At 33.1% G+C, this 14,954-nt stretch overlaps 1 protein-coding gene and 1 long non-coding RNA gene across 2 annotated transcripts; one reads left to right on the top strand and one right to left on the bottom strand.

The window, feature by feature from the left end:
• The first annotated feature begins 1,725 nt into the window (after positions 1-1,725).
• Positions 1,726-6,050, top strand: LOC106402790 (nitrile-specifier protein 2-like). Its single transcript, XM_048781780.1, has 5 exons — positions 1,726-1,796; positions 2,066-2,283; positions 2,390-2,899; positions 3,224-3,958; positions 4,994-6,050. The coding sequence occupies exons 2-5, from the start codon at positions 2,086-2,088 to the stop codon at positions 5,927-5,929; spliced, it is 2,379 nt and encodes a 792-aa protein (XP_048637737.1). The 5' UTR covers positions 1,726-1,796; positions 2,066-2,085; the 3' UTR covers positions 5,930-6,050.
• A 4,432-nt stretch (positions 6,051-10,482) lies between these two features.
• On the bottom strand, positions 10,483-12,133 carry LOC106352141. Its single transcript, XR_001271521.3, has 2 exons — positions 10,821-12,133; positions 10,483-10,747 (listed from the first exon to the last, which is right to left on the bottom strand). It is a non-coding gene; the product is annotated as an uncharacterized LOC106352141 (long non-coding RNA).
• Between the last annotated feature and the right edge of the window lie 2,821 nt (positions 12,134-14,954).

The following is a 14,954-nucleotide window of genomic DNA, read 5'->3' on the forward strand; positions in this document are numbered from 1 at the left end:
TTTTTTAATATAACTCGTTTTAGAAAAAAATTTATCTTCCAAATTATATGATGTTTTAGGTTTTTTATGTAAAATTTATAAACATTTAATATTATATGACCAATGATAATATGTCTTTTATTTTATTATTGGTTGATTTGTTGTTAGGTAAATAATCAATGATGTTTTTGTTTAGAAAATGTAAGAAATTAATGATTTTTTTTAATTTGTGTGCACAATTCTAAAACAACTTATATTAAAAAATGGAGGGAGTACAATACTAAGAAACCAAACAATGATTAATTGTACATCAAGTTTTTTTTTTTGTAAATGACAATATTTTGAAGTCATCCTCTTGAGGTATTTGGTGTATAGAAACCAAAGTATCGATTTCTTTTTCTTAAAAAAGTATTGTTTTATTCTTATAAAATAAATATTATTGTCTATGCAAAACAACACATCCATGATTGAATATATATACATGGTTTATAGTCATATTAAAGGCTCTTTTTATTAGAGATAGTTTTTATTATCGACGTTTAGATAAATGCAACCCCATGAAAGTACAAAAAACATCTACACAAGATCCATCGATATGAACTAAAATAAGTTCCATGCCTAGTTTATTATCTTTCTAGCTGAAATATTTGTAAGTATTTGTTATATTACATACCGATGATTAAAAAGTTGCTTTTGTTAAATTTTTGTTAAGACTTCTTAAAAGCTTTTAACCACTCCCACTGGAGTCGTCGAGCATCTTCTCACCTTATCTCTAATAACCATTTTCTTTCGACTTTCTTTTTCTTAAATCATACTAGATTACTAGGTCATATGTTGGGCCCTAATATGAAACCGCGTACGTGTTTATAAAATAGTCCTTTTCACATCTTAGGTCTTCCCTTCAGTCTTTTTTTATGTTTGTTTGGTAAAAGGTACTGATTATAATAAATTAGATGGTACAATGATTTTGATCGAATCCTTTTTCTTTTATTATTTTTTGTTTTGAAAATTGTGAAAATTCAAAATGTTTTCTAATACGAAATACTAATCCTATGACGCTTGCTTTCGGATACACAACTGATCTATTAATATGGTATGGTTAGGTGGCAAAAAAAAATCAAATTCAAGGCGGAAACTCCTGCTGAAATCCTTTTAACGTAACTAGGTCAAAACCACTTAGTTAATTTGAACAAATCCTTACAAATAAAAATAAGACACATACCAACCCTTTCTAAGAAATTAGTTGATTCCTATCCGAAATTAAGATAATATACTTCAAATATTCAATAGGGATCACTGAACCAAATTTGCAGAAAAAATGGTCAAAGTTCTGCAGAAGTTTTGATGCTATAGCCGGTTGTAGTGATGGTACCTTGTATTTTAATGTGGTTAATATGACCTTAAGCAAAAGAAAACGTGTTTAAACCGCACAGTTTTTACAGGGATTAGTTATGATACTTGATCCACGAAACCCTCTTGCATGATATGTGAATGCAAAATATGCACACTAGCTCTTCTTTAGGTCAAGTTGGCCGAATAATGTATTCATGCACAAAGTGACAGTTCACCTGCTTTTAAGAAAGAATACAAAAAATCATTACAAACAAACAAGTCATAATAATTGTTAATAATATAGAATAAATAATAATCACTAGGTAATTTATATTTTAACTTTTAATGTAACCCCTGAAAAAGTGAAAAGGAGTATCGATCAATAAATATTCATAATCCCATATATATATATATATATATCATATATGGCTCTCTCACTCACAGCTCTCCTCTAACCTAAGAGTAACACAACCCTCAAGATTCAGGTCTCTCTCTTTCTTTCTCTGTTATTACGAGTTTCCTTATGATATTCCTGTTTTAAGCATGCAAGTACTCACAAATTTTTTTTTTAAACAATATTTCGGTAGAATAGTACCTACCAAGGGTATTAACTTCTCTTTTGATTTGTGACAAGTACAAAAAAAACCCAGAGTTTATGCTATTCAGTTTATTGTATTTCTTTACCAAGTACACATCATGTTGTTTCTCGTTTGTTATAAGTTTTTGAATGAAAATAAAAATCTCAATTCATCAGGTTTTCGTAGAAGTTAGAAGATGGCTACCATGTCTGAAAAACTGGAAGCCGCGGGTGGTGACAAGGGAAATCCTTTTGACGATGGTATTTTTGACGGGGTGAAGAGAATAATTGTCGGAAAATCCCTCCTAAGTGTTTCTTATATCAAGATCGAGTACGACAAGGATGGAGATACTGAAAGCAAAGAACATGGGCAGTTTACCCGGAAGCATAAAGAGGTTATAAACTTTCACTATGTGTATTCTTCAATATGTTCTTATTAAATATCATACCTTTATATCGCCTTGTACATTTGTTGTTTCTAATGGAAAATGGGGTATCCAGTTCGCGTTGGATTATCCGGATGAGTATATCACAGCTGTTGGTGGAACCCACCAATTTGATATCAAGCATAAAACAACGCTGATCAGATCTTTATTCTTCAAAACCTCCCGTGGAAGGACATCTGACACACTCGGTCATAAGAAGAATCCAATGATACCATCATTAGTATCATCTGCAATATCATCTGCAGTAGCACCTGTAGTATCATATGAGACAGATTTCATGTTTGAGAGCAAAAACGGAGGAAAGCTTCTTGGATTCCATGGACGCGCTGGTCCCCTTCTTAATGCCATTGGACCTCACTTCTTCGCTTTCAACTATCCTCTTACGCACTTTAACCTTGAAGGTGGGAATGAAGGGAATGCTTGGGACGATGGTGCTTTTGACGGTGTTAGAAAAGTAGTCGTTGGACGACGTGGTAAGTTTGTTAGTTACGTTAGGTTTGAGTATGCCAAAGGCGAAAGAACTGTACCGCATAGTCATGGGGAGAGAGATGAAGCTCCAAAAGAGGTAACTAATCTTGATATTCAATATAGAGAAATTTCCTTATATAGTTTTTTTTAGTTCATTTTCACGAAAATAAATTCTCAAAAAGAAAAATGACCAAAATAGGTTTTATTGAAAGATAAATGCATTTATGCCCTTAGGATTAAAAATAAAAAAATATATTAAAATTTTCAAAATTAAATAAAAATATTTTAGTCTTTTTATTTTCTGAGGGTTATTTTTGTGACAAAAACTTAAAAATAATTATTTGATACAATTGCCTTTCAATATATGTGTTATCTAGTGATATTATGAAAAGTTTGAATGAAATGTAGCATCTTGTTGCAGTTTGTGGTGGGTTATCCTCATGAGCATATTACGTTAGTGGAGGGAACTATCGATGGCAAGCTTACGTCGCTTAAGTTTACGACATCAAAAGGAAGAACCTCCCCTGCTTTTGGGAATGAGGATGGTAGTAAATTTGCTTTTGAGAAGACAGGTTTCAAGCTTGTCGGGTTTTGTGGTCGGTCCAGTAATGTTATTAATGCCCTCGGTGCACATTTTGCCCCTTTCCCTGCTCCCGTTCCAGCTCCAGCTCCAGTTCCGGCTCCAGCTCCAGCTCCAGCTCCAGCCTCTTCTCCCAACAAAAGAGAGGCTCTAGGAGGAAAGGGTGGAGAAACATTTGATGACGGTTCTTTTGATAATGTAAGAAAAATTTATGTTGGTCAAGTAGATTCCAATGTAGCTTACCTCAAGTTCGAATACGAAAAAGACGGTAAAAGAGAGATGCGCGAGCACGGAAAGAAGACAGGGTCAGGAACAGAAGTGTTCGAGGTTCATAAAGACGATTACATCACATCTGTAAAAGTTTACTACGGTAGACACACCGGAGTTATAACATCTGTTACGTTCAAGACGTTCAAGGGCATAACCTCTCCCTCCTTTGGAAAGACCTCATCGAATATGTTCTTCCTCGAAGGCGGCAAAATCACCGGGTTCTATGGAAGTTCCGGGGATGTTATTCATTCTCTCGGAGCTTATGTTTCTCGTTCTACGCGGATGTTGCGTGGCAAGTGGATCCAGGTATGTACATATAATATATATATAGTAGAGATGGACATACGGTTAAATATTTCTGTTTGGTTCATATTTATTAGAGCAATTTATTGTTTAGTATCTCAAAATAAGTATCTCAACAATTTAATACTATTATTTTAATATATTTTTGGTTACTTAACTAAATTTTAGAACTGTTACAAAAATTAAATGTATATGGATGGACAATAAGTAGACATGTGGTATTAGAGGTTCTAAGAGCACTCGCAATGGGAGTCTTTAGAGCATGATTATTGGTGGTCCTTGTTTTTGGGTCCTTAATACACATATATTTGTATGTATCTATTATATATGCGTATATAATATATACATACAAATATATGTGTATTAAGAACCCAAGAGTAAGGACCACCAATAATCATGCTCTTAAGGGGAAGTCCTTAGAAAAAAAATAATTAAATAATTAGTGGATCTCACCAAAACTTAAAGATTTAATCCTTAAAATTCTTAAATAAGGACTCTTTCTTAGTGAATCCTTGCACTATTTGCGGGTCCCCACGACATGTGGCGACCCGCGATTGGTTGATATATATATATATATATATATATATTTTTTTAAAAAGAAAAAAGAAATAATAATTAAAAAATCAAAATACACTTTTTGATTAAGTCTCATTTGAACGCTCCATCTCACACTCCTATTTTTTCAATTTTATATTTATTTTAATAGTGAAATACTCACTCACATACTTTTTGTTGGAGTTGTTCTTAGACCTAGTATATGTACATTTGCGAGATTTTCTAATTAAATCTCTATAATAATGGTGAAAAACTATGGTGAGAGATTCCAAATTCCGGATAGCCTAATATGTCGTCATATGCTCGAATTTCTACGAGAAATTTACTCTCATAGTTAATTTAACATGATGACAAAAAAAACAATTTAAGATAGTTGAGACTTCGTTTTATGGGAATGGGATGTACGGCTTTGAACTCAGAATCTCTTAAATAATTTTTAGAAAAAACAACTTATTCTGAAACATGTGTAACTATTATCTTTAGGTGAAACAAATAGGCAAGGATCTTGAACCTGGACCAAGATGCTCGCATGCTATAGCAATGGTTGGAGACAAAATGTACTCTTTTGGAGGAGAGCTAACGCCGAATTTCTCCATTGATAAAGACATGTACGTCTTCGATTTCAACACTCGCGCGTGGTCAATCGCTCCTCAGAACGGCGACGTTCCAGAACTCGCTTGCTTAGGCGTTTGCATGGTAGCCATCGGAACTACACTATACGTCTTTGGTGGCCGCGACAGCAACCGCAATTACAACGGTTTCTATTCTTACGACACCGTTAAGAGCGAGTGGAAACTAATAACTCCTGTTGATAAAGGACCTACACCGCGTAGCTTCTTCTCGATGGCTGCTGATGATGAAAACGTATACGTCTTTGGTGGAGTGAGTAAAACGGTACGTCTAAACTCACTTCATGCTTACAACATCGTTGATCAGAAGTGGACTGAGCTTCCTAATCCTGGAGAGTCTAGAGTACCGAGAGGTGGAGCGGGGCTTGCCGTAGTGCAAGGAAAGATTTGGGTTGTGTATGGATTTTGCGGTGATGAAATGGACGATGTTCATTGCTTCGATCCAGTTGAAAGTAACTGGACTAAAGTGGAAACAAGCGGTGAAAAGCCGTGGCCGAGAAGCGTGTTCGCGCTAGCGGTCGTGGGGAAATATATAATTATATCGGGAGGTGAGATTGAGATGGACCCACAGGCTCATTTGGGTCCAGGGAAATTGGACAGCGGGGCTTTTGAGTTGGACACTGAGAGTTTGTTGTGGGAGAAACTTGAGGAAGGTCATAGCCCGCGTGGATGGTGTGCATCCACGACTGCGTCCCTGGATGGGAAACAAGGGCTGTTGATGTATGGAGGGAAGGCTCCGACCAACGGCCGTTATGATGACATCTTTTTCTATGGTGTAGATTCTGCTTAAAACCTCTTGGTGTTGGTCATTTTAAATTTTTTGTTTGTTGCATCGTGGGATGGATCGACTACATCTTATGTCTGTTTTGTTTGACTCAAATAAATTGAAACAGTAAGTGCAGAACTGATAAGGGAATTTTGCCAAAACTGAACAACTAAACTCTCCTATTGTACCCTTAGAACAAAACCAAAATTTGTCACTTTTGGACTTTTATTACTCTATTTGTTTATAATAATTCATATCAATATATTTACATGGAAACAATACAAGGAAAAATATAAAATATAATATTAGCATGTATGTGCACTTAGGAAAATATTTTTATGCTGAAAATAGTTTTGGAATACCAATTTCAAAAATGGGCTAAAAGTTTGGTAAACCTAATCTACCATCAATGGTGACTTAGAATTTGCAATCTATTGAAAACACGATGATCTAATGAACATAGAATACGTAAAATACCAAATAAGTAGAACCTCTATAAAGTAATAATGTTAGGACTTTGAAATTTTATTAACTTATATAGATATTAATTTACAAAAGTTTCCTTATTTAGATTTCTTATTTTAAGATATATTTATTCTAAGATAAAAAAAATGATTTTATTGTATATACATTAATTGTTATTTTTTGAAATTTGACATTTATATTAATTTATTATATTATTTGGTATATATAATATATATTGCATAGAACTTAAATGTGGTTCAGAAGTTCATTTGCTTCCGAATATAGAAGGAATGGAAGATTACTTACAGAACATAAAATAAATCACATTCTACTATAATATATATTGTTTTTCCATCTACTAAGTTCTATGCAATATAGTTTCCTTATGTAGCTTGTCTTTCACCATAGCTTGTCTTTCACTGAATCATCACAAACCGAAACTAATAACAGATCATATCAGGTTTCAATATTCAAACCAGAGGAAGCTCATTGTCACGTAGCTCAGGATAATTTCTCATCTCTTCATACAATCTCATTCAGGAAGCTCATTATCCAAGAACGTTCGAAGAAGATCTCCAAATGCTGGTCAAACAAAACCCCTTCTCTCTTTATATTCTCCCAAACTTTATTGGTTTCATCCACTTTCCTGTTTCTTTCAAACATCATGAGCATGGTCTTATCCAAGTATGTTGTGTCTTCTCTGGACACACCAAAGCAAAGTGACCCGGTTTTTCACACTTGAAACATACAAAATGAGACATATTTCTTTCTTCTCCTTGTATTTGTCTTGTGAGTTATAACGGCCACGACCTCTGCCTCTTAGTCTGTTTCTTCTTCCTCGATTCCAACCTATACCTCTTCCTCTTGAGTTGTACGAGCTATTGGAATTCACATACAAAAGCTTCTTCTTCCTGGATCCGTTCTTCATATGCTTTTAGTCTTCCAACAATATCTTCGAAATTTGTTTTATTCAGATCAAGAACTTGTTCAAATGAAACTATGATCTGAATATACTTGCTTCGATGTAAGCTATTCAGGAATTTCTTCACTAGCTTAGGTTCTTCCAACGATTGACCTAAAGCTACGGATTTTGAGGCCAATTATGATATCTTTCCTGAGAAGGCATCGATAGAGTCTGTGTCTTTCATCCTTAGACGTTCAAACTCATACATCAAAGTTTGGGGACGAGCTTCCTTCACACGTTCAGCACCAAGATTCCTTGATTTCACGGCTTCCCATATCTCTTCTGGGGAGTCTTGATCACCAATCTGCAATATTAGGTTTTCTGGAATCGATTGGAACATGAGAACATTAGCGACATTATTCTTCACTTCTTCATCTGACCCAGGTTCAACTGATTCCCTAACCTTGTGTACTCGCAGTAACACCTTCATTCTCATCGCCCATACCGTGTAGTTCGTTGAAGATAACATCGGACAGACCACCATGGATGGCACGGCTTCTCTTGTCTTCGATGTTGATTTTGAATCATCCTTCGGTGAAACTTATTCAATGAGTCAAACCTGGAGTTCTGATGTCAAATATAGTGATTGAGAACGCGAAAGTGTTCAAGCGAGTTTCAGCCTTGAACACAACAACTTAATAAAGACTCCTTCCTTTATTAATGTTTAGAAAACTTCTCAAAAACTAAATACAAGCTATTGTTCTTTCGTCTTTTTGTTATGATTTATAAGCCCAAAGGCCGCAAACACATCTGTTGAGGCCCAAGAAACTACTCAACGTTCCTCTTTCAACGGTCACAAAAGATCAGACTCGATGACGTCAAAAGGTGGTCCTTGTACGGGGTTCACAGCTAAGGAGTTACAGCTATCAAACCGGTTCGAAACCTTGGGATTGTGCGCGGCCACATGTTGAGCTGTCTTTTGTCTTGTCTGTACTAGGGTTTACAGTCTTTCCTATATATTGACGTCAGTTGTAAAGCGTGAAAGTTAAGCAAGAAACATTCAATAACAAAGTTATCTTCTTCACTTATTATACTCTGTTTCACCAAGCTTTCATGGTATCAGAGTTTTACCTGAAAGGCACACAACGGTTTGGGTTAAACATCAATGCCAAGACAGGGTTTCTCTTGTACGGGTTCAGCGATAGTGATTGGGCTGGTTTCCGTGATACAAGGCGCTCAACTGGTGGTTTGTGTACCTTCCTTGGTTCAAACATCATTTCCTGGTCTGCTAAACGACATCCCACTGTCTCAAGATCTTCAACGGAGGCTGAATATCGCACCCTATCATTAACCGCAACTGAGCTTAAATGGTTGGCGTCTCTACTTGGTGAAATGGGGATCTCTCTACCTGACACACCGGAGTTGTTCTGTGATAATCTCTCTGCAGTATACTTGACTGCCAATCCAGCTATGCATAATCGAAGTAAGCACTTTGATACAGATTTTCATTATGTGCGTGAGAGGGTAGCTCTTGGAGCTTTGGTCGTTAGTCATGTACCTGCAGTTCTGCAACTGGCGGATATCTTCACTAAGCCCTTACCTCAACAACCTTTCCTAAGCTTGCGAGACAAACTTGGTGTTCAGGATTCTCCCGCCACAAGTTTGAGGGGGTGTATAAGCCCAAAGGCCGCAAACACATCTGTTGAGGCCCAAGAAACTACTCAACGTTCCTCTTTCAACGGTCACAAAAGATCAGACTCGATGACGTCAAAAGGTGGTCCTTGTACGGGGTTCACAGCTAAGGAGTTACAGCTATCAAACCGGTTCGAAACCTTGGGATTGTGCGCGGCCACATGTTGAGCTGTCTTTTGTCTTGTCTGTACTAGGGTTTACAGTCTTTCCTATATATTGACGTCAGTTGTAAAGCGTGAAAGTTAAGCAAGAAACATTCAATAACAAAGTTATCTTCTTCACTTATTATACTCTGTTTCACCAAGCTTTCATGATTCACCACATGCGATGATCAATATAGGAGCTAGATTTCCTTTTATATCCTATTATTCATTGAATTAGAAATTTCATTTTTTCTAATACTAATAGCTTTAGTTATCCTAATTTTTTTAAGGATAATTTACTTTTCTAGGTGACTTCTTTTTTAGTGATGTTGAATCTTATCTCCAACAAAAGTTTGAACCGTTTTAGGTTTAGAAGGGCCATTAACCTTTCTTAATTATTTACTGTGTTTTGTTTTTGCTATTATCTTAGCCATTATCTGTTTCATATTGGAATACGACATGAAGCTTCTGGTTTCTTCTTCTGTCTGCAAGATAGAGCTTTTCTATGTTGGGTATGTGATGTCACAATCCACAGTCAACCTTCATGTTACAGCTCGCTATAGATTTCTTCTGAATGGGATCAGAGTCAGTTTTGAATCAACGGACAAATCACCTTCTGGAAAGTTCTCACCACCATATAATGATGATAAAACCATGGAGACCAAATAGTTTACCTTACCAACATATGAGCCTCATGAGAAGATTGACTTTAATCATCATCATCATCATCAGGTGGTTTTACTGGCAATTAAAACACTACAAGAAAATAAAGATATTGTGACGAAATATTCCGTCACAATAGCAAATAATTCGTAACAATATCATCATTGTTACGTTTTTGTTACCAATTATTAATGGTTACAATACGTGTGTCACAAATGTTTTGGAGTAACAAAAATGTCACAATTTCTTGCGACTAGACTTTTTGTAACAAATCGTCACACATAGTTACGTTGTATACTAGTAATAGAACTGTAGCAATTTCTTACTTATTAAATTGTATCAAACTGTCTTAATTTGTGACTATTTAATGTGACAACTATATCCCTTATAGTGATGGGTCTTTTGTTACAAAATGTCACTAATATTGACGAAATTGTAGTCTTTTTACCGTCATTAATACTGACATTATATATTGTCTCAAACCGTCATTATTCATAACTAATTTAAAATCTTAATTTTGTGACTTTTTTTGGTCAATTTTCTTTCGTATAATAAAAATATTAGTCACAAAACATAATAATCAATGACGAAATAAATAATATTTATCCGTTACAATAATTGCGTAACAAATTTTTGTATTTTGTAACATTCATTATGCAATTAATTTGTCATAATTAAACGTCTAAAAGTATGACAGTAATAATAACATCTCAGTTTCAATTGGTTGCTGTCTATAAATCGAAATAAATATAACTCGGTTTACAAAATGAAATTGGTTTAAAATAAAATTCGGTTTAGATAACTAAACCAAATCATAAAAAAAAATTCAACCCTAAAAAAAATAAGCGGCCATGCGTGCCTCGCCTTGCCTCCTCCAGCCGCCATGTCTGGCCTTGCCTCCGCCGCACAACAGCCACTGCGACCACCGCTGTCTTGTCTCATCCACCATCAAGCTTCTTCTGCATCATCACCTTCCTTTACAAAAAACAAACAAAAATCAGATTCAAAGAGAGAGAGAGAAAGATAGACAGAGAGAGATATGTCGAACCGTGGTGGAGTGGTGGTGAACGGCGAGCGTGACATCACATGATGGAAGACAGAGAGATCACTCATTCAATTCTTCAACCTGCACCAAAATAAAAGCCACGCAGAAGATAGATGATGGAAGTAGAACTTATAATAAACGACCATTAACGGAGGCGGTAGAGAAGATGGAGAGCGATGAAGGCAGAGCTCTTGCGATGGTGGAGAGACACGGAGCAAAGATCTTCTGACGAATGAGAAGAGAGGAGATGCGGAGGCCAGCAGTGAAGAAAGCATATGAATGGAAATCTGAAGAAAAGGAATAACTTTGGTCCATTGGATCCAATCTCATCCGACGGTGAAAAGCTTGATCCTTGTGCTTGTGAATCAGCCAATAGGAACTTTTTGGTTGTTATACTTTATTTTCTCAACTGACAGAATAAGTTTTATTCTTCTTTTTTTGTCAACAAGTTTTATTCTTTAATGTTAGTTGTTTTAGAGTTTTTGTTTCTAATCTCATTTCGTACAGTGATAGAATTTTGGTTTCTAATTTTTCTTTAGTTTTTATGTTTGTTATAAGTTTTATTGTTGATAAAAAGAAGTGTTATTAAAATTATAAGTTTTAGAGTACATGTTATATAGTTCTAGATATGAAAAAATAGATTTAGAAATGAAATTTATGATATATGGTTTGGAGTTTGAGGTTTAAGTTTAAAATTTAGAAAATATTTAAAAATAGTTTGAAGTATGTAATATGACTTAATGTCTTAAGATATAACGTCAAATATGAGTATATGGTTTGAAGTATATGTAAGGTTAAAAGTTTAAGTTTAAAAACTTGGGATTAAAGATTTTTAAGAGAACAAACTTTGAAGTTATGTTTAAAAACAATTAAAGTTTAAAAATTATATTTGAAGTTCAGATTTATGATATAGGGTTTGATGTAGTTTAGGGTTTAGACTTGAGATTTGGATTTAAATTATATGATTCAAGATTAAGTGTTTGGAGTAAATAGGTTTAAATTTTTAAAATATATATTTGAAGTTAAAGTTTAAGAATTAATTTCTAAATTTTAAAAGATCAAATTAATTGTTTTGTATGTAAAATTAAGTTTAGGGTTTAAGTTTAGGGATTAGTCTATAAAAAGGTTTCATATTCAACCACAAAAGAAAAACGATAAATCATGGTTTATTTTTTGAAACCAATGATAAACTATGGTTAAAACTGGAGCTACATAAATATAACTTACAAGATCACCCAAATAATTTTGTGCTTGAAAAGTTACAACATTTTTTATTTGTTATCCTTTTCAATGTATTGATCACAAACATTTAGTATATAAACGGAGTCATAACCTTTAGTCACATAGTTGTCGCCATGGTAACAATAAACATAGTTACAATTATGTCACATTTTTTGTCTCATTTATTTTTGTCATATTTATGTCACTAAATGTGACATAATTTAGTTACAGCAAAACCGGTCACAATATTGTGACCAAATAGCTACTCTTTTTTGACATAAAAGATCAGTTACAAATCAGTGTCTCTTATGTCACAAATATGTGACTAAGAAATCTAGTCTCAAAAAATCGTAACAATAGCTCCTTTTTCTTGTAGTGAAATCAGTGATAACATCTTAATGTTTGTTCTCGACACATCTTCTTCAATTCTTTTTACTGTTTCGTCTCTGAAGCAGAGGGTTGATAAACGACGGCAGAAACAGTTCTGTTGCAATATATCTTTTGGCCGAGAAAAACTGGATTTCAGTTTTGTTGCAATGTACCTTGATTCGATCTGTGCTTGATGAGAAAGATTTTCTCAGCTGGAGTGCTAATGTGCAGAATCATTTAATACCCGAGTATGTTAAACATTGTGGATTCATCATCTAAAATTACTTACCGCCCAGTTCTTAAGAGATATTTCTAAATATCATAAAAATCTAACCACTTTGAGATATATTTCCATATTTTCATTAATCACTAAATGCTTTTACAAATCTAAAAAAAAATATAAATCTTATAGTAAACTATTAGTAATATGGTAAATATTTAAATTATATACCATTAATCATATAAATAAATCAAACATTTATATGTATAAAAATAAAAATGATCACATGCACAGTTGTACGGGTCAAGATCTAGTGAGTAATCATAATCCAAGTTGATTGTTATAATATATCGGGTTCACATAGCTATTCTAACAAATATCAGCTAAAAGCCTAAAAGAAATTGAAAACAAATTTGTCTAAATCATATGAGCGAAAATAATTAAGTTTTGTTTAATTAAAATGTTTATCTAATAAAATATCACGTAATAAATAGAATATGTATAATAAAAGAAACTAGGGTTGTTAGAAACAGATAATGAATTCTTCCTTATTTAATGAATCAAATATGTAATTTTATGCTAATTTTTCTTTTATGTTTGTTTGAGTTTCAAAAGTTTATAAAAATAAAGGAAATTACAAAAAGAAAAATAAGAAATTAAGAAAAGGGCTTGCATGAAAATGCAGCTGCTCATCCAAAGATCAATCACAATGAAAGGTAGATATGAGCAATTAATAATTCAAGTTGATTGTTTTAATTTTTCCTATTCACATAGATTTTTTGTGGACCAGGTTTTTCATTAATAGGTTCAAGCGATTACAAGGCTAATAGTACAAGTCATGTTGTGAGAGCCAACAGCCTAACTCCCAAACAATAATACAACACAAAGAAACAATAGAGACATAAACTTATCTATTCTATTAATTTAGAGTCATATTATTTATCTACTTATGAATGTTGTCATTTAAATTTTGGACTTATTCATATTCCACTAAGAATAGATATCAATACATTTAAAATAAGATCTTTTTAAATTTCCTTTAAATTACTTTCAATATTACAAACGTGTCGCTCCTATTTGTATGGTTAATAACTTAACAACATTAATTTCATCCTAAACATACATCCGTAAAACTTTCACAATTTTTTTTAATTTGACTATGGACATTTCATTGTATTTAGTTGTTTCTTATTTATTATAGCATTTAAAAAATTTCAAAGCCTACATGAATTGCTGTATTTAGTTGTGGTGCGTCAGAAATACACTGCAACATTGCTTCGATTTTGACTATTAATATCAATTTTTGATTGGTAAATTATAGTTATACAACTATATGATTTTTATAATATAATTAACCTTTAATATGTTCATAGCTATAGTGCTATATAAATATATAGTTGCTATATTCTATGATTTTAATTATACATAGTTTATTCAGATGTCGGCTAACATATTATATCATCATTTCTTAAATGGTTAGATATGCTATAAAATATACTTTTATAGTACAATTAATTTAATTTTAAAAATATATTTTATACAAAAAGAATTAATAAAAAGTAAATATCAAAAATATCAAAAATAGATTACTATATATTTAAGAAATCTAAACAATAAAATTATTGAGTTACACAATATATAACAGTAAAATTTAAATCATATATTTAAAACATTTTAGATAATATCAAAGTTATACATTTATAAATAAAAAAATATCCGCACGGACGTACGGGTACAAACTCGTGTAATAAAGCATTATGCAAAACATTAAGGTTGCCACTTGCAATATAATCTCTAAAAGACACAGCGCAGTTGAAACACTGCAAATATCAGCCAAAAGAAATTGAAAAATTGATGGCTAGAAGATAAATCATCTTTTATGAGTGGAAATAAAAAATTATGTTTTGTTTAACTAAAATGTTTTAATGAAATATCATTTAATAAATATAGTATATGTATATAAAAGAAACTGCGGTTGTTAGAAACATATAACAAATTCTTCCGTATTTTAATGAATCAAACTAGATTTTGATCCGTACTTTTAAAGCGCATAAATTTTGTACTTGCAAAAATTCAATTCAAAATCGATATCGAAGATTTTTAAATTTAGGATGATGTGTTTTAAAAATATGTTTGTAGAACAGTTATATTGTTAAGTATCGGAATATAGTTGATAAAGCATTAAAGTGTACAAGTGATATTATTCGGTTGCAGATTATAGTGAAAATGTTTCTTTTTAGTATAGGTCAGTATTTCAACTGGAAAGGAACGACCATTATTTCAAGGTCCTTGGTTCGAGTAATCACTGGGACGAAAAACAAATATTA

Source organism: Brassica napus, chromosome A6 (assembly GCF_020379485.1).
Source record: "Brassica napus cultivar Da-Ae chromosome A6, Da-Ae, whole genome shotgun sequence".
NCBI lineage: Eukaryota > Viridiplantae > Streptophyta > Magnoliopsida > Brassicales > Brassicaceae > Brassica > Brassica napus.

Bases quoted from the DNA above. Each gene is read 5' to 3' on its own strand.
- LOC106402790 (XM_048781780.1), top strand. From the start codon at position 2,086: ATGGCTACCATGTCTGAAAAACTGGAAGCCGCGGGTGGTGACAAGGGA. The intron at 2,900-3,223 runs GTAACTAATCTT...ATCTTGTTGCAG, and splicing joins GAGATGAAGCTCCAAAAGAG to TTTGTGGTGGGTTATCCTCA. The intron at 3,959-4,993 runs GTATGTACATAT...TATTATCTTTAG, and splicing joins TGCGTGGCAAGTGGATCCAG to GTGAAACAAATAGGCAAGGA.